This window comes from Papaver somniferum, chromosome 3 (genome assembly GCF_003573695.1).
Source record: "Papaver somniferum cultivar HN1 chromosome 3, ASM357369v1, whole genome shotgun sequence".
NCBI classification, from domain to species: Eukaryota; Viridiplantae; Streptophyta; class Magnoliopsida; order Ranunculales; family Papaveraceae; genus Papaver; species Papaver somniferum.
Genome location: NC_039360.1, coordinates 112,257,699 through 112,278,399, shown reverse-complemented (window position 1 = coordinate 112,278,399; position 20,701 = coordinate 112,257,699). Strand labels below are relative to the sequence as shown.

Below are 20,701 nucleotides of genomic sequence, written 5' to 3'. Positions count from 1 at the left end.
CCAGTTAACAAACTCACTTTCCCGCCAAAACTTCATTTGAAATGTGAAGAAGAGATGCCCCCTATCCATCTCCGGTGTCCCTTTAGCAGCTGCCTGGAAATGGATCACCCCTTAGTAATTAGGTTACCCCTTATCCAAAATTGAGGGCCCGTATAGTGAGTTTTCTGGGACATTTTCCGCACTTTTTCGGGGTTCCTCCGAGGTATTTCTGAGGTGCTTCCGGTACTCTATCAATGGAGGTCCAAACGCCGCATTTTCAGCCAATTTCGCCGCAAAACCTTATTCTTCTAAAAACACCTACAAATAAATAAAAAATCATAATAAGTACAAAAATGGGTACTAACAATATATACAATTGGGCTATATTAGACACATAAATGCGTCTATCAAATACCCCCAAACTTATTATTTGCTAGTCCCGAGCAAATCAAAACTACAAAATAAAATCCTAACTCACTGTCGCAGGCATCGTCGATTGCATTTAGCGTATGCAATAAGCCTTTTAACCCCTAGGTGGCCCTAGTGGCCGAGCTATAGTCTCGGGAGGGCTTACCAGAGATATACCCACAAAACATGTACTCCTAATTGGTCACAAGTATCCAAAGAGCTATGAGGACATACATATTCTCAACCTATCTCCAAGTAAGTATAATGTCAGAGAAATTAAAGGTGTCAGCTCTAAAGCTGACTGAAGAAAGGGGAGACACATCTGCGCGACTGCTAGATAAAGAGATACCCGCTACACAACTAGATAAACATTGTAAGATGCGTCCGCTGCTTTACAGCTGGATAAGATTAGGAGAGAGATAAAAATGAGAGGGACATCTGCTACACAGCTGGACTAATTACGTGTGATGAGTTAAACCAGTGCTAGAAAGATCTTGTGCCAGATTGAAAGCAGACTAACAAAGCAACCCAAATGCATCTTTCTTCGACTCTCTCACAGTGCCCTGTAGAAACAACGCCTTCTTCGGTCTTCAACTGTTGATGATAAAATCTCGAACCTCATAGAACCTTGACAATTAACTCTTCTCTTCGATTTCTTGCTTGACTTATAAATTTCTTCTTCCCTATGGCCTTATTGAACAAAAAGAACGTAATGATGTTTCATTTTTGTTTCTTTTTTTTTTTTCATTTTTTTTTTATTTTTTTCATTCATTTTTCATTTTTTTTTTTAATATTACAAGACAAAAATTTAAATGGCCATGAGAGAAGGACTTTAGAACTTGGATCTTCACAACTTGTGATGTCTTGGTATCATGAACTTCAACAACTTATATCATTTGCTCTTGTAACTTCTTGTAACTAAGTCTTCAACTTTGATTTTTGAATAATTCTTTTCTATTGTTGCTTCTAAACCTTAAACGTCTTCAACTTTTTCATAAATTTTGATGTCACTCCGCTTGTTGATGATGATAAGTTTCTACTGAGAGAAAGTCGTAATCCAGTAACTAAGACTACATTGTGAGGTTGCTTTGTCTTTCTGGCATTTCCTTCTGACCTACTTGCCTTTCCATCATGTATGGTTAGGTCCATCACGGTTACCATCTAAAAGGAACAAGTTCTCTCCTGAATTTCAAGGATCTCAATGTCTTTTTCTCTAATGTCTCAATAAGTTGTTATCTCTAGCATTCCAATTTCTATCTTTTCGGTGAGAAACAATATGTAAACTTAGCTAACCGGATACCATGTGACGCTAGAAGTTTCAAAAGTGCGACTAAAATGTTTCTCCCATACCCCCAAACTTAAATCTAACATTGTCCTCAATGTTCTAAAGATGAAATTAAAAGCATGAACAAGGAGAAACTGTTACGATTTGAAGCAAAAGAGATAAGGAAAGATATTACCATGTCGCATGAATGTTGGGTTACCTCCCAAGAAGTGCTAAGTTTAAAGTCTTCAGCCAGACATCGGAAAGGATTAGTCAACTCGAACCATAAAGTAACAGTCGAAATAATTGTGGGTCTTCAAAACGAAATAGAGCTGACCAAAGGAAACTACAATAACCCAAGAAAGTGAACAAGGATAGCATGCCCTTATCTAGTTTCTTGATTAAGATATTTATATCTAATTTTGGTTCAGGTTCAGGTTCTATGAAAGAGTCTAAATAAAATATTTTCCTCGGATGCATTTCCTCATAGGTCGGATCCAAATTATTAGGTCCTAGAGTCTGGAAAAACTCAAATACGAACTTAGAATCACGAAGTAATAACCTAAATAATTGCGGATCCTCTAAGTTAATCAGATTTGACTTACATAATTGACCACAGTGAGAGTAGTGGTCATTCTTAAGCAAATGTGTCGATTCTAATTTCCTAAAGCAATTAGGTCTAGTCTCAAAACTTAATATTCGACACATTTGGAATATAAACGTTCCCACAGTTGGAAGAAAACTATGTGGTGGGAAAACAAAGTCAATCTGGGGATCATAGCCTGGGCAAACCACATCAACCAGAGGATGGGTTTCTAACGACTGAACTTCTTCCTGGACATCATTAGGTTCGGGAAAACGAGTATGAAGGTAATCTTGCAAAATGGTCGAGGCAGAGATATCAAGTCCTAAGTGTGGGGACTTTCTGAGAGTTAAAGGTAAGGCACTAGGGAAGTGATAATCACCCCCAAACTTAGAGTTTTCAGTGTCTCTAGATAGACCTCTAATTATTTCTTGAATTTCCGTATCTTCAGAGTCCTTAAAATATTCAAGAGATTCTTCTAAGTTATTATCAGGTAGTGCATCTTTACTCATCTCTACGGGTCTATCTTCTTCTTCCAAGACTATTGTTTCTAAGTCGCTAGACTCTAAAACAGTATTTTCGAAATGAACCCGTTCCTCTAAACCACTATCAGCTTCGTAATCAAAAGGAAAATCTACATCGTCTAAAACGGTGGTATCCCTAATCAAATCCTCTTCCTTTTGAATAGGTGAATAATCATAAAAATTATTTGGATTTGAACTAGAAATAATATAATCACTATAAAGCTCAATTGGATTACTAGATTCCTGATCACTATGCCTACATATTTCATATTCTTCATCACTACTATCCTCATCATCATAATAGTACGAAGATGATTGAACCTTATCTAAATAAGTAGTGTTACCAATTATAACCTCGTTATCTTGATTATGTGAAAAAGTATCTTCATTCTCAAGGGTATTATTGGATACACTATATTGGCAATTCAAGTTATTTAGAGCAATACTTTCGTTCGTTTCTAACTCAAGTCTACGTGTGGATTCAGCTATCCTCTCAAGGGTCTCTTCCAAAGAAAGTTCCCTTAGTGTAGGATCTAAGTTTTGAGTTAATCTATTGAGGATATCTTCTACAGATTCAGTTGTTGTTGCAGTTCTTTCGTCCATAACTACATTATTCACCTCATCTAATTTATACGTCGATTCAGCTAACTGACGTGATGACTCAGCTAAATTCCTGAGAGTCTCTTCTAGAGAAGGAATAGGAACTGAAGGATCATAATAAGGACTACTTTTCAATAGTTTGATTGTATCCTCTAAAGACGAAGAACTAGTATTATAATCTTCTTGCTCGTATGACTGATGCGCGTGCCGATAGTAATTGGGCTCACCATGGTATGAACCATAACCTTGAAAAGGTTGGCGTCCCCAGTCACTATTCTCACTATGGTCATAATACTGATGATGTCCATATTCAAATTCAGGTCGATATTCATTGTATTGGCTTCTATCATACCAGTTCGACATTCTTAATTGCAGGGGAATTCTACGCAATCACAAACAAGTCCGACTCGACCAAATCAAACCTATAGAATCTAGCAAACAAAAAGCATGATGGCTCCACTTAGATTGTTTTTTAGACCAGCTTATATTCCTTCGAAAAGGAATTCGTTACAATTTGAGCACACCCCTCTGGAATCAATCCGAGCTAATGTAAGTTGAATCGAGGCGAGGGAAGCTCAGTGGAGCTTTGATACCCAAGCCCTCACCGCTATCACAAGGCGGCGCAGTCACGCATTCAACTCACAGAAACCATCATGAACTTTGGAATGTGCTTAAAGAGCAACCAATATTTTTCGAACGAGTTTCCTATTAAGCTCGTTACCCTATCGGTCTCGTTCTATTCCAAATTTTAAAGCTTAGGTTCACGTTCGGTTTCGTTTTCCTAAGGCGGGCAAGAAGGGAACGGTGATGAAATCCGAACCCTTATCTTGTAATGGCCAGGCCTTGCCCTTTATTAGGAATTTAAAAACAGTCCAAATTCGTCCTCAATCAATGAATCACCTTAAGGAATACAGTAACTCGCTTACAGGAGATTCGCGAGTGTTTCGATGGACTTACCTCCCGTACCAGACGGGGGATGAACCGTTGAAGTCGACTCGGGCCACGAATCCTATGTCATGTACGAACCCGAGGGGCCGAGACGATATCGTAATCGTCGTCCTTCCCTGCAAACAGTTTGTATTTAAGGATACCCTTCCGTAGGGTTTAAAAATAAAAATAAAAATGTCCAAAAGTCCAGAATAAAGTCCAAAAAAAGTCCAAAAATTACAAAAATTATGAAAAATAAAGCATGTTTACAAATTCTAAAAAAAAATAATAAAAAATAATAGCTATATACAAAAAAAAATAATAATAATAAAAATTAAATCCTAAAAAAAAATTATGTCTTTTTTCTTCTTCTTCTTTTAGCTTTTAACTTTTAGCTTTAAGCTTTTTGTTCCCAAGTCCTTAGTATTCCACTTCGAACCTGTAAATCAAAGACACAAAAAGAAACGTAAAAAGGAACAAATAATAATAAATAAAAAAAAATTAAACCTAAAAACAAATCTATATACAAGTCCGCGTCGGCGGCGCCATTTTTGATGTAATATTAAGATTGCGGTAAATACGGATTCGTTGCTCGGACTTGAATAGATTTAAAAACAAAAATATATACAAAATTGTCACAGGATCAAGAGATACTAGGACTCAGGATTTCACCAATTCTTATACTCATGCGATTCATGTATTTATTCTAAACAGTTATAGCTTCTAAACATCGACTCTTTATTTGCCAAAATAGATTTTAAAAATATTAAGTGTAAATCTTAAGCATTGCATATCAAAAGGATTAGTCCCAAGCATAAACCATCAAATGAAATCACAAATAATTAAGAAAAATCATAATTCAATTCATAATAATGCAAATAGTCATAAAAGAACTAAATAAAAATTATTCATGCATAAAGAATGGTTTCCTCCATCATCCCAGTATTGGGGTTTAGCAATTCATATCAATCACACACTCAACATATTAATTCAAAGCTCAAAGTGTGATTAAAAGAGTCAAAAGTTATAAAATAGTAGTTCTGAGACTTACAAAACACGTCTAGAAAAGAACGACAACAGAAAACTGGAGCGTACTGCGACACCTCTCTTCTGCTGTTGAGCTGCTGAAAATAAGACTGTTCTGGAGCTGGTGAAAATAAGACTGTCCTGGAGAGTCTGTTCTTCTTGTTCTTGAAGCTTTTTAATGGCAGCAGCAGCAGCAGGTGAACATTGTTGTTTTTCCTTCTTCTTCGCTCCTCCTGGCTCTGGCTCGACCCCAAACTCTTCATCCCCTTCTATGACGTAAACCCACTCTTATATAGCCCTCAAATCCCCCAAAAATCTCTACTAACAGCGACCATTATTTTTATTCTTCTCCGCATGCAGTTGAGAGAAAATCTCTCCTGTGACTCTCTACGCGTGCTGTTAGCTATGAAATAGCAACCAAACTATTCTTAGGACTTGAACAGGACCAAATACATGTATATCCAGCGTGAAAGTCTCCCAAAAATTTCTCACAAAATATTTGAACGTGAACAGCAACATACGTGTCCTGTTTGGACTTTGATTTCTTCTCCCGGTAATTCCAGCCACTTCTGGCACTTAAAATCACCCATGTTAGCTTCCTATAAGTCCATAGAGTAAGCCCAAACATTTCCAGCCCTTTAATCGCACTATAGCTCCTTCAAAAATTCCGATCAAAAACTGCCAGTTAACAAACTCACTTTCCCGCCAAAACTTCATTTGAAATGTGAAGAAGAGATGCCCCCTATCCATCTCCGGTGTCCCTTTAGCAGCTGCCTGGAAATGGATCACCCCTTAGTAATTAGGTTACCCCTTATCCAAAATTGAGGGTCCGTATAGTGAGTTTTCTGGGACATTTTCCGCACTTTTTCGGGGTTCCTCCGAGGTATTTCTGAGGTGCTTCCGGTACTCTATCAATGGAGGTCCAAACGCCGCATTTTCAGCCAATTTCGCCGCAAAACCTTATTCTTCTAAAAACACCTACAAATAAATAAAAAATCATAATAAGTACAAAAATGGGTACTAACAATATATACAATTGGGCTATATTAGACACATAAATGCGTCTATCATGTAATCAGAAAGATTCCTCTCATGTGCTTCCAGGAAGGGTTGTGAGACAGTTCTATAAATTTGGAGACTGCCAAAAAAGGATAAGAAATGCTGAGATCAGATATCCTGGAGGAAATCACAACTATTCTCTCAGATCCTTTGGTGAGACTATGTCTCCCTCTACTACCTAGTAGAAAAACTCCATTCTTGTATCTAACTTGAGAGATACAAAGATGATGTCTGAGAGATGCTCAAGTATGTTTTGTTGATTTTCTTTCGGTTTGTATTTATTTCTTTCATCACTATGACTTTTTAGAGACGAAGTATCTTTGAAAAAACACAGTATGCAGTATTCCTAATTGGGTCGATTTACTTTGACATTTCGATCGGCCCACGAACGTTCATATCTCCTCAAGGAACTCTAGGGTTTCTATCTAGGGTGTATACTTGAACACATATATATCTTATAGGCGTTCATTAATCTTCAGAAAGGAACTCGATGGAAACTGTTCCAAAAGAAGAAGTTAACCCTAACATTGAGGATGATCTCAAAGGATGTGATTCTGCTCAAGAGTTCATCATGAAGAAGATTCTTGAAAGGAAAGAGTATAACTCTTGGATTGGAGAATCTGTCAAGAATCTAATTCGCGTTCAGAATGAAGTTAAGAGCGAACTTGCTAACCTTCAACTGCAGATAAACCAGCTCATTGATGGAATGCAAAAATCCTTGGTACTCAGAATATCTTGATCACAAATCAGAAGAAAGTTATCCTTGACTGCGCAAGGGCTCGTCATTATGCTCGCATTGTTGATCGAAAAACTAACGTTCTAACTTATGAACATGGTGTCTCTACGGTCAACATGATCAAGGATATCAGTGATTCCTATTTCGATGGACCATTTCAGAGGTATGAAATCATCAAGGAAAACTGAGTATAGTTTCCTAGTAAGTCTTCTTTTTGGTTTAGTTGGAAGAATAACTAGTGCTTGAATAGCGATGATTGTGACTACACATAGCTATTATTTTCATCTTCTTGTTTTTAGGTTTTTTTGGTTTAAATTCTAAAACTATTTGGAGGATGATGTTTTGCAGTATTTAATCTTTATGATTTGTTATATTGCAACTTGTTATGTGATATTGGTGTTTACGTCCGTGAACTATTGTTGTCCCATATTTTGCCAAAAGTAAAGTCGTTCATGATCGGTATTCATGTATTGATTTAAGGATGAATAGACTTTTGACAAATACAAAAGTTATGCCTATATTGTCAATCCTTGATGGAAGATAGGTTAAAATCTTTTGTATCCAAGGATTATTGTTATTGTATATGCTTGTGCAAAAGAATAAATCCTTGCGTATTCCATGGTATTGATCTTCATGGATCCATCTTTTTGTACTACCGTGAGGCTCCGTAATGTATCTTATGTTGAGCACGATACAACCAAGTTGATTATTTTTGATTAGCTTTGTTGGTTGTTCTGTGAGATACTTTATGTTGAGCATTTAGAACTAAATTAATCATCTTCTTGGTTATTTAGTTACTACTTGATAGTTATTTTCAATGATGTTGTAGTAAGATGATTCGTTCACTCAGACTTGTTGAGAATTTGTTTTAAAACTTCATAATAAAAATAAGGAAAATATATACAAATATCGTGACGGGATGAAGAGATGACTGGGACTCGGGATTCCACCAATTCTCACATTCATGCGGTTCAACTATTAATTCCGGACAATTAAAGCTCATAAAATAACAAACATCGACTCTAAATATTTGCCAAGGTAGATTTTATAAAGAATTATATGTAAATCAAAAGCATGACGCATCAAAAGTACCTAAGACTAAGCATGCGACATCAAACGAAATCACAAATAATCAAGAAAAATCATAAGTCAATTATAATAGTGCAAATAGTCATAAAGAAATTAAATAGAATTACCACATGGGTGAAAAACAGCTTCCTCCGTCGTCCCAGTGATGGATTCTAGCTAGCTAAGTCAGCACCTGTGCACGCGTGGCAAAAAATGTACACGTGTTTCCCGTCCTTCCCAAAATACCCTGATTTTCATAATTGATCATCAGTTTCACTCGACATCATCTCAATTTTCAATCTGAGAAACAATCAAAACCGCAACCCCCTTTTTCGGGCATACACAACATTGAATAGTATCCATACAAAAGCCAATTTGCCGCCAGTTTAGTCATAAACCCCATTACTCACTTCAAAGCTCAACCATCTGCAATAATCAACACAAGAACCTTCATGATCTCAACCTCGTTTCTCCATCTGCAAACCCATTGAGATAACCCCAACATACCCATCTTCTAATTCATTCAGTCATCTTCTTCATCCATCATCTAACACCGAATAAACCCCCACCGATTTCATGGCATCATCATTTCAGTTTCTTCCAATTGAAACCCATTAATTCAACAGATGAGATCCCCTCTTTGAATCACTTAAATTGCTTCTGCTGATGCTCGAGTGAAGAATACAGAAGATGGATAAGTAAAATCCATTAAATTCAGAGGAAAGAAGGAGCTCGAGAAGATGGAAGAACAGGCTAATCTCTAATTCACTGGATGTTGTTGACTGTTAGATCTAGTTGTTTTTTTGTGGCTCGATTGAAGATTCATGGTCCAAGGATGAATTGGTTATCTTTGTAATTGAATGGTTATCAGTGATGGGTAGTTTAAATGTTAGGGTTTGATGTTAATTTGAGATTGGTAACTGAGATGGGGGTTTTAGATGGATTAAGGGACAAGAGAAGGAACTGATGGTGTTTCGGAGATGGACAATGATAGAACATGATACTGAGAATGGTGCTAGTGAGATGAAAAGCCAATGAACTGGGATTGGGTTTTTTTCCGATGGCATCTGTCAAATTTCACAGAACTGGTTTCAGGAAAAGATTTGGGTTTAATCACTTGAAGAAGAAGGGGGTATTTTTGGTAACACATGGGACACGCGTACAACTTTTTTCACGCGTGCACGGGTGCTGACTCAGCTAACCGAGCAGTGGATGGAAAAGCTAACGAGGGGAGGAAACACTAATTTCAATCTTTTTGGGGAGGAAACGCTAATTAGCTATCTTGGCGGAGGAGGAAACACAAAATAACTCTTTTTTTTTTTAGAAAATACACCTATAATTATCCGATAACTTTTTTCTTGATTTCCTACTATAAAGATGTGAAAATTGTACAAGTTATTATGTTACTCTCTTATTAGCTTTCTATTTCTTTTTCTCTAATTTTATTTGTATAACAGATAAATTTTAAATCCCTAATTAAGCAACTATTATAAAGAAAACGTTTTTAATAAACCGTAACTGCACAACGTGATTGGAATTATTGGATTAAGAGAAGTGGTAACTAATCCCACTCTCCACAACGCTAACGTTTTAACGAATTTAACCACAATATCTGGGAGTGTTCTTCTATAATTATTTAGGAGGGGGTTAATATTGGATTTTTCCATAAAACTAAAAAAATTAACTACTACTTATGAGAATTTGTAAAAATTTAGGGGAGGCGGGAGCCACCCCTGTATAACACCTAGCTCAGTCCCTGCATAGTGCATAATTGTTAACGACGAGAGGTTGGTATGCATATAAATATATATATATATATATATAATAAAAAATTAACTATTTTGCTTATTGAAAGAAAATTACATACTTTTGGTTGGTAACCTAGCGACAAGCTGGGCTCCAACACCTTTTTGAATAGCGATATCTAATCTATGAAAAATAAAGCTACCAACACCACTACTAGCATCATTACTAACTAAGCAGTTCTTCAAACGCTTAAAAAAACATAAAGTATCCTCACCTAGTTCCCCTAAGGTAGAGAAAGCTAAAACACCAAGACCATAACCAAGTGAAACACACTTATCTAAGTATTTAATGCATTTTCGAGCAACAACATTAGAAATAGCTTTGCCAGGAACAAAAGAGCGAATACCTTCACCTGTGAAGGGAGAAACCCCTGTAACATCCATGCAAACATCCTTACCATTTTTCCAGTTAAGGACGAGGATATCAGCCGGCCTTAGATCTTTGTCGTCATCTGACAGAAGCCCCAGAGAAACTTCCTTGCGCGCAAGTACACTAGCTTTGTAACAAATGTCAGCAACTATATCACATACAAAGTCATGTCGAAACTTAACCCCAACATCCTTAGCACAGTGAAGTGCATGATCTCCATAAATATCCATAGGCTTGTTACAGCTAGAGCATGAACTATTCTCAACAAACAAAGGGATACCCAATCGGTAGCAAAGGACAGCTCTGAACTGTCTCGGCCCGAGGCATTGATTAAGCCCACTAATAGGATTTGCCAATAAATAATCTTGAGCATGCTTAACTTGGTTACACTGCCATAAAATGGAATCTCTAGCAGACAAAGAAAACTGGCCTGAGATTTTCTTCTTAATTGCATCAAAGTAGGCAACTCCCAGGGAATGCATGGAGGGGGGAGCAGTATCATCAACACAATAAGAAGAAGGTAATCCACATACTTGAATAAAATTCTGTAGAGCCAACTTATAAGCATGACCTTTGTTTGTTGGGAAAAGGTCACCAAGGATCGCCTTTTGCACTGAAGCCGTCTGACACTGAGAAGCAATGTAACAATAGGCTTGGGTGTCTTCCATGATGTATATACCAAAGCCACCATATTTGATAGGCAAGGTAGCTAATCTTTGCTGTAAAGGCCCAAATCCTGAGCCATCACCAGTGATAAGGAGCCTCAAGTACTTGAGCAAATGATCGCCAAAGATCTCAGTAGCTTGCTGAAGGGCAGCAGGATTGGTAGTGTGCAATGAAAAATATAATCTAGAAACACTCGTACAATTGCGAAGTAATAGCATCTCGCTTTGAGGATCCTTGAGTTTTTTTATGGCGGTCATAAGTTGAACAATCTTGTTCACTCGACTCAGCAGCATATCACTAATAAAGTTCAAATCCAAACTCACAGGACCACCCAAAAGTTTAACACCATTAGACGGTCTACCAATATCAGGCGGGAAAACACCATCATCAATACTTCGGGGATCAATAGAATGCCAAAAGACTTCGTTTTCTTAACATTGAGATGTAAACCTCTACCTGGCCTTCAGTTTCAATAATACGCAGAGCCTTAGACACCTCAAGCGTATCGCCAATGATTGTACCATCATCAAGGTACCAGGCGTGCAAGTCGAGTTTATAGCTAGAAGCAATATTCTTCACTAGAGGGTGAAGAGTCAAAGCAAACAACAAGGGACCGAGAGGGTCACCCTGTTGAACTCTGAGGGCAGACGAAAAAATATATTGGTCGTAGTAGAGTTTAGCAGGATGCATATAAAAAAATTCTACCCAGCGAGAAATACCTGGACAATGAAGACGAACCTCCTTGATGAGCTGAGACCTGCTCACCATGTTGAACGCGTTTGAGAAGTCAATAAGCAACATTGACATCTTTTCTGAGTGACCTTTCAACTCAAGGAGACTATTTACAGCATGTAAAATACTTTCCCCTACGGCAGAAACACCAACTCCAAATTAGTAATCTCCTAAGTAAGAATTCATATCCTTCCCAACAGAAAATGCAGCCACCTTAGAAACCAATCTGCGCCAAACCGTGCCAACTGCAATAGGCCGAAGACCACCTCCAGGCTTGAGTAACGGTGTTAAGGGCGCGCTAGCAATGAACTCTCCCAACTCCGCAGGGCATTTTCCAGCCAACCAAAGATTGACAACTCCTGTAATCGAAGCGAGTAAGATGTCTGCGACAGCAGCAGCAGCCCCACTCATCGCATCAACTAAATGTTGCGCCCGCAAACCGTCTCGTCCACATGATGTACCCTTAGGAAAACTCTTAACAGCCCCCAAGACTGCTCGACAATCCACAATAATTGGGTCCGCAGTAATATCATCGCAAGGAACAGCTGGAGGAGGCGCTACAGGGGGCTTATCTTGCAATTCCAAAAAGGTCTGTTCATTGCAAGGAGCCACACCACCAGAAGAGATCACTCTAATAGCAGCGCCAAAATGGCCGCAACTTATTTTTCTTCAGCACGATGTTAAATTGGCCAAACTTTGCTTCTTCTCATCAGTTTGCATATGCAGGACTGGGGTTTGTAGCATCTTGTCTACCAAAACATGACACCCGTTGGGCTCCCTCCAAACAGATAAGGCATTGTTTATAGCTGCCACTTGAAGGCGTTTACGCTTACCTGATTTCACCTCAGCTGCGTTCTTGGGCCTGTAAAGTGCTAACATGCAAATAGGGAGCAAAATAAGCTGTATCCAGGCATTCACGTTATATGGATTGGATATAACCTTGTCAAGGCAGCATTTCAAAGCTCCCGAAAAAGATAGTCGACACTAATGGGGGATACAAGTTACAGTCTGGAACTGCCGTTGGAGTACAGAGTTGAGCACCTCGGTGGAAAGGGAGCAAGCAGACTCTGCAACAACATCTACGTCGTTCCCCTCAGAAGCCACAGTAACCTCTGAAAATCCCTGCCCAACAGCGCTGCTCTCAGCTGAGAAGTCTAACCCATGAAAAAGAAAATCATCACCTTCACCATTGAAAGGTCCAGCAATTATATCTTTATGAATCGAACCTTCCTTCCCTTTGCAAGATATCCTCCAGGCATGTAGATGTAAACATCTGCAACACACCCACATCCGTAAGCTGATAAGCATCTTCTCCCAGGCGTGACGAATGTGCTGTGATTTGGCCATTAAGTCTCTGCAGAATTTATCAGAAGAGAAATGTCTATCATGGAGAGGAAGCAAAACTGGAAAAATGAAAGAACGTGGAAAAGAAATCAAAAGGGTTATGAAAACGAAATCAAAAAGAAGAAAATCCATGTTGAATCCGTAGAACAAAACTGGCTTTCGAAGCCAGAGAAGTCGTCCGAGAGATAAAATTATATATATAATTTTATCTTAAATTAAATATGTGTGGCTCCTGGGCCATGCTGCTTAAAATAACTTCAATTTACAAATGTTATGTCTCTCATTGGGATAAACTTGAGTAGGTCATGCGTTCAAGTTATCTTATATACGTCAATAATTGACACACAAATAAAGTAATTTCTACATAGCTTCAACCATATGGAGCTTCATCCAGCTCTATAAGATATTGTGTTTCCACGCTTACAAATAAGATTAATATTCAATTTTATGTTTTCAAGTATTTAACATATTTTATCATAAATATATTAAATGTCACTAAGTATATATCTTATCATTAAAATTGTTCTCAAACATTACATCAAATTTGTTGTTAAATGATAAAATGAAGTATATTTTTCTATTACATTATTAAATTCAAGATACTATTTTGAATATTTTCTAAATAATTTTGTAGTGAAAATAATATTCATCATATTTGTTAACAAAATAAACTTCACTATATAAACCGGGAGAAGTTGAGGGGTACTTTTTGTTGTAGGCAACATGCTTTTTCAATACTGACTGCAACAATCGGCACTGAAAAACCATGTCGACCGTAATAAAAAGTATCCTCCAATTTATAGGAGCATTCCCAAATGCGAGTTCATTAACATATCGAACAAATCAAAATAATAAAATGTGGTTCAATTAATATTTATATGTCTTATCTTACTAATATAAATAAAAAATGTATTTTTGGTAGAAGACCCCCTAAATTACTAAGTAACCCTCAATTAAGTCACCCGACTTTGATAAATTATGTAAATATTTTTAAAAAATGATATAATAGTAAGTGGGAATTAAGTGTTTGACCCTCACCTCACTCTCTCTTACTCAAATGGCCTTTGACTTAAAACTCAATTTAAAAAAAATACCCATTTTATTGAAATGACCCTTAAAAAAGAAGGAGGGCCATTTGGATAAAGATGTTTGATGATGTTATCAAATGATAAACTATATCCTCTAAGGGTATAATCGTCATGCTAACTTAAACATAACATGTCTCACAAACCATAGTAAGAATTCGACAAATTTTATATACTTGGAAAGCTTTTTGAAAGACCTACACAACGAGCGTAAATACAACTATCGAATTTTCATTTCATGAATTTTTTATTCTCTAAATAATTTTTTAAATTTTCTTCATATTTTATAGTGTGCAGACAATATGCACACTAATTTTATGTGCAGGAAGTATACACATTGATTTTTGTACATAATTTTTTAAATTTTCTTCATATTTTATAGTGTGCAGGCAATATGCACATTGATTTTTGTAAATATTTTTCAAAATTGTCTTCATATTTTATAGTGTGCAGGTAATATGCACACTGATTTTATGTGCAGGAAATATGCACACAGGTTATTTTGTTAATCCTACTTCCTATAATATTCCAGGGCTACTGGAATAATTTGCAATTTTTTTTAAGTAACCCTGCGGTCAAAAGAGTAAGATTCATAATTTCCAGGGTCATAAGAATAAATTGTTGTATAGTAAACTGGGCTATCAACGTAATGTTTTCTATCATTTCTTCGTCCAGAATCTCCAGCAACCTCTTCTCTTCCCTCTACCTCAACTTCCACCATTTTCCGACAAATAACGCCGCAAAATCATCTCTAATTATCAACACCATACTTCAGTTGACTCCGGTCATAAAATAATCTCATTTCTGTTTCGTTTTCCTTTCAGAAAACTTACTTCACTTGATTGGGGTAGATTCAGATGATTTGGATTCATAATTTTGGAGGTTTTAAATATCAAGCTTTCTGTCGGAACTCGGATTAGGTAAGCTGAATCATAAATTTGTAACAGGTTCAACCTGAATTTGAGATTTTTCTTTTCTTCTTTTGAATAAATTTTTCGACATTCGAATTTGGGAAACCTAAAATCTATAATTTGTGTTTTTAGTATGTTATCGACCTAAATTATATAAAATGTATCATGCCAATTGATTCTCTTTAGATTCATTTTCTAATTTCGCATGTGAACTTTAGCTCAAACCGAAAATTTGGTAGTGCTTCACCTCTTAGAAGCTGGCACAAAGTTTGAGTGTTTATGAAACCTAAGTCATTATGTAAGGTTGGTGAGAAATATAAGGTTGAAGTAGAATACCATGACATGGAAACATCGGCAAGGATCAACTAGGTTACATTTTAAAGCTTAAGTTCCGAATTTTTTGTGGTTGGTAATTTTGGTTCAGTTTTGGGTTTCAGTTGAAGCAAGAGCTGGTAATGGAAGGTCAGGTCTGCTGTAGTACTAGATTCATAGAGAAATCTCGACAAGAGTCGATGTTAGAACTAGCTCAGTAAGAGTCTAAGAATGATTTTGTATGAAATATGATTTTCTTATCATTTAGGCCATTTACAACATCTATTTAGAAAATCACATCATTTGTCGGGTTGTTGAGACTTGAGAGTTGCGCTCAAATAATTTTGACTATTGTTCATTTCATCTTGCACGGACTAACTCCTCCATGCATGATGAGGGAATCAATTAATGTACATTCTTATTTATCTCCATTAGAATGAAAATGTGCAACGAACTAATAGATACTAAAATCTAGGTGATGTTTAAGTTACTTCCATGATTGTGTTGTTGTTTTTTCCTGTTGGTATATCTTCTCGTGCCTGATTTATTTCTCTATTTCTTCTTCCTGCATTTTTCACCAACCTTTTGTCTAATCATTATCAAAGGAGATATTGCATTCTTGATACATTCTGTTCACTGGCCTTACTAGTGGTCTATTCTAACAGTAACAATGTTTTGATTAAATTATTTATTATTGCTCGCGTTAGTGATAGAGAACAATATTCTGCTTACTTCAACTTAACACTTGCTGCTTAAACTGATGAACAGTTCATTACGACTGTATATGTTTCTTCGTATCTCAATCTTAACTTAGGTTGATACAAAATTATGTTGTAATCCTTTTTATTTTTTTTCAGTTTGATGATCTATTTTTGTTAACTGTTGTGTTTGCTCTTTGTTTAATGTTTTTTATTTTTATTTTCCTCTATTGTTTTAGTTCTGATTTCATTTAAACTCTGGTATCTGCTTCATATGAATATTTCCCTCACTGAAATGTAAATCACATCCATTCTAACTGATTGCAAGAGATAGAGTTGTGAAACAGTAATCTGTATTGCTTTTATTTCGATAATTGCCACAGATGGAAACTGGGAAACTTTGTAGCTTATTGCTCTTTTCTTTTTCTTCAATTTGCTTCACTTATCTCTCTCTCTCTTGAAATCAAATAGTTGACTGGTTGCAACTTTTATTGCAGATTGAGGTACCTTTGGAGTGCAAAACCAAAGTAACATTGATGGAGGTCAATTAGTGATCTTCTGGATTTTGATGCCTTGGTACATATAATGTATTGCTTTTCAAGGAGGATTTTACGCAAAAAGTGTTTTAGTTTGTCACTCCTGTTGTTATAAGTTTTGTAATATAGCGGCAAGTCGGCAAGTGCATCGTACATGCGTCTTTGCTAGTATTATATAGAATAAGAATCTTTTTATTGGGGATGCAACCCAATAGTTTTTGAGGCTTCAGTGGATTATAATGTCCAAAATTTGGATATGGGGAGGCCTAATTTATACTACCTCCGTCTCTAAAAGATAGGCAGGTTTGTGTGTAAATTAAAAGTTCATAATTTCCCCAACTAATATAGGGTATTACCTCTCATTAAATAATTTAATTTAATTAAAAGATAAAGAAAAAAAATAAATAAATCTAAGTCTTCTTCTCTTCCCATCGTCTCTCTTCTTCTCCTCTTTTTGTTTCATTTTCTTCTTCTCAAACTCGACGACGGTTAATCTCCGTTTCTAAGAAACTTTCATCGTCGATTAAATTATTTATAATCATGGTGAGAACAAAAATAAAAAACAAGAAGAATCGATAAGAACCCACTGATGGAACAACATCGAATTCACCATCATCATCTTCAAATGAAGATGAACCTGAAAATCCATAATCAATGAATGAAGGTATGCAAGCACTAATAATCCTGATATGGTTGCTATAAGGTATGAACTGAAAAATGCCTCTATATGATAATTTTGTTCGGTTCTAAATTTTTAGGTTTGAAAAACGGTTTCTGAAACTGTTTACGACTCAGAGTTCTTATATTCCCAGTGGTAATTGTTTGATTTCGGCTGGATAACTAATATCTCCTAGACGTAATTTGGTATAAACGGTTTGGAAATTTAACTTCCTGGCCATAAATTATTTTATATGTGTAGGTTTTCCCGTCCATGTAAGGTCCTGTATTTTGAAGAAAAAAATCCAGCGGTCAGGTTTACGGCTAGGTTTTCCTAACCGTGATAGGAAACAACCAAGACGTAGCACTTTAATACTAGTTGTAAGAGGTATTATGGATGGAACGTGTTCAAATTCCTAGCATGTATATCTCTTGCGGCTTGAAAATCCAAAAATATTTCAGTCATATCTATTGTTACGGATTGGGCGTGTCCAATTTCCCAGCCATAGTTATAACTTTTTCCCATTTTTTTTTCTTGTTTGTAAATATCTTAATGTTATTTTCTCTATATGATTTGTATTGAACTTTGTTAAATGCATCTACTGAACAGAGCAAATAAAAAGAATAAGAAGAAGAAGAGAACACAATAAGTAACACCTTATAATTCACCGACTCCGGCTCTTCTTCACGAAAAACCATTGGGTGCATATTAAAGATACCCGGGTGAAACTGCCATTGTTAGCGCAACTCAAGAAGAAACGACTGAATCTGCAGCAGTGGTTACCCAACAAACCAAATCTAGAGATTGAAGAAGAAGAAATGACCGAAACAAGTGTTGTTGCTATTGGTAAGGATAAAATCATAGTTGGGGGAGAAGAAGGAGAAGAAGAAGTATCCACCAAAGGCTACAACAAGATAAGTCATTGATGCTATGCAGTTACTGCCTCCAAAGAAGAATGTGAGACCTTGGGGTGAGCGATTGATGTAGTTTTTAAGTGGTAGTAAAGTTCGTTCAACTCGGATTGTGTAAAGGTTTGATTTAAGAACTAAGAATAAAAATACTAAAAATATATTCAAAAGGTTTGTCACAATGTCGAGAGAGACTGAGACTCAGGATTCCACCAAATTCCATTCATGTGATTCAAATAATAATTCCCATCAATTATAGATCAAATATTAAAAATATGGACTCTTATTCTTTGCCAAAAAGTAGATTTTTGAAAAGCAATGATTGTAAATCAAAAGCATGATGTATCAAAAATACATAGACCAAGTATACACCATCAAACGAAATCACACCCATTCAATAAAAATCATAAATCGATTAAAAATCAATGCAAATAGTCATAAAAGAATTATTAGAATTACCACATGCGTGAAATAGGGCTTCCTCCGTCATCCCAGTGTTTGGGTTTAGCTTCTCATATTAATCAATTGCTCAAAATACATGTTTATAGCCCAAAAGTTGATTAAAAGATGAAATAGTGCTAAAGCAGTGAGTTTAAGACTGCCAGAAAGGGTCACAGAAGAACGATAAATTAAAATTGCTGCTACGCTGTTGTTTTAAGACAGTCAGCCGCTGGTCGTAGTCACTTTTGAAGAACGACTGTTAGTGAGGGTCTGTTCTTCGTGTTCTTCAGCAGCTGCAGCAGCAAAAAAATATTTTGATCAAACTCTGATTCCTTCTTCTATGGCTCTCCTAAGGTTCCCAAACTTTTGACCCCTCTTCTATATGACCCAACCAATCTATTTATATCAAAAATACCGATTAAATCTCTCCAGAATCTTCCAAAATCTCTTCCTTTCTCTTCACGTCAAAGTTGCGGCAATTTCGTGTTTTAGAGTTTCTACGCGTTTCTGAGCTTTCCTTTTGATTCTAAACTCTTGCTTAGATACATATGAATCTTTGGGAAGGTTTATAAATCTTTAGTCTCTCTAGAATTTCCTAAAACAAGTCACACACGTCACTTTCCATATTTTGCTGTTGAGGTAAAAACCCGTCGATTGAGCCCAAGTTAATCGTTTCCAAATCACGATTCCTAGACCCATAAGGAGTCTATCCTATGAAAATCAGAGGTTTAGTCGACCTCAAACTCCTCCAAATCACGCACAACAAATCTGCCAGAGATGTTTCTCTTTTCCCGCCAATTTCAAAATTCAAAAGGTGAAGGTGACCTCCCCCTAGTAATTAGGTTACCCCTTATCCAGGGTGTTGGGGTCCGCATAACACTTGTCCCTTGGGTGCCTTTAGTAATTTTTATGGGATGTTTTCAACACTTTTTCGGGGTTCCTCCGGGGTATTTCTGGGGTGTCTCTGGCATACTTCTGGGGTGCTTCTGGTACGTTATCTACGGAGGTTCAAATGCCACATTCTGAGCCAATTTCGCCGCAAAAGCTTATTTCTCCAAAAACACCTATAAAGACATAAAATAACCAAATAAGTACAAAATCGAGCACTAACAATATATACAATTGGGACAAATTAGACACAAAAATGTGTCTATCAAATACCCCCAAACTTATTATTTGCTAGTCCCGAGCAAATCAAAACTACAAAATAAAATCCTAACTCACTGTCGCAGGCATCGTCGATTGCATTTAGCGTATGCAATAAGCCTTTAAACCCCTAAGTGTCCCTAGTGGCGGAGTGTTGTCTCCGGAGGGCTTACAAGAGATATACCCACAAAACCTGTACTCCATACCTTAGCTATCTACACAGAACCTTGGAAGGCACTAAAGAATCTCCTTGGTTGGCATACTTATTAAATACAGGAGGAAGTACCCTGATGCGAAATTCCAATTGTTGTATACGAGTTTGCACTCAAGCATACTAAAATTCATATAAAGTGACAGAGCTCTACTCAGATAGTTGCACTATGGACATCAATATTCGGAGTCAAACCAATCACATGGATAGATTAAGAGATGGATATAGAAAAACGTAGATGGTTTTGATGTTTACTAAGTGAACGGCATTTCCCATATCTGTCTGAAGGCCCCCTCCAAAATGAACCTATCATAATGGATTGAGGTATTATTCTGACTAATATCAACACACTGGCATATACAAGGGTACCAGTGGTCGACTTTATTGAATTTATTCCTTTTGGTCAAATGTTCTGGTCTCAATTTTTTTTTTCATGGTATCTCTATCACTCTAATTCACCCTAGCATTGGTAACAACTTGAATCGTGAACCCCACCAAATCACTTAGAAACATATTTAAAAATAAAAATAAAAACAGAAGTGAAAAGGACTCAACGAGATATGGCGAAACTACCATGTTATTTCTAACACCTGAGCTATGTGCTTTTATGAATAGACTCTTCTAGATGTTGCCATCTAATCAGATTGGTTCCTCAACTCCTACGATCAAAATGCTTCCATCCACTTAGATTAGTTAGTGCAATC

General features: G+C 36.6%; 1 protein-coding gene across 1 annotated transcript; it reads right to left on the bottom strand.

Annotated features, from left to right (window-relative positions):
- Positions 1–9,996: 9,996 nt before the first annotated feature.
- On the bottom strand, positions 9,997–13,316 carry LOC113357083. Its single transcript, XM_026600351.1, has 2 exons — positions 11,735–13,316; positions 9,997–11,652 (listed from the first exon to the last, which is right to left on the bottom strand). Exon 2 carries the CDS (start codon positions 11,306–11,308, stop codon positions 10,034–10,036), a length of 1,275 nt encoding a protein of 424 aa, XP_026456136.1. The 5' UTR covers positions 11,309–11,652; positions 11,735–13,316; the 3' UTR covers positions 9,997–10,033.
- Positions 13,317–20,701: the final 7,385 nt, after the last annotated feature.

What these genes read in the sequence shown, in the direction of transcription:
- LOC113357083 (XM_026600351.1), bottom strand. Translation starts at nt 11,308, where the DNA reads ATGCTGCTGAGTCGAGTGAACAAGATTGTTCAACTTATGACCGCCATA.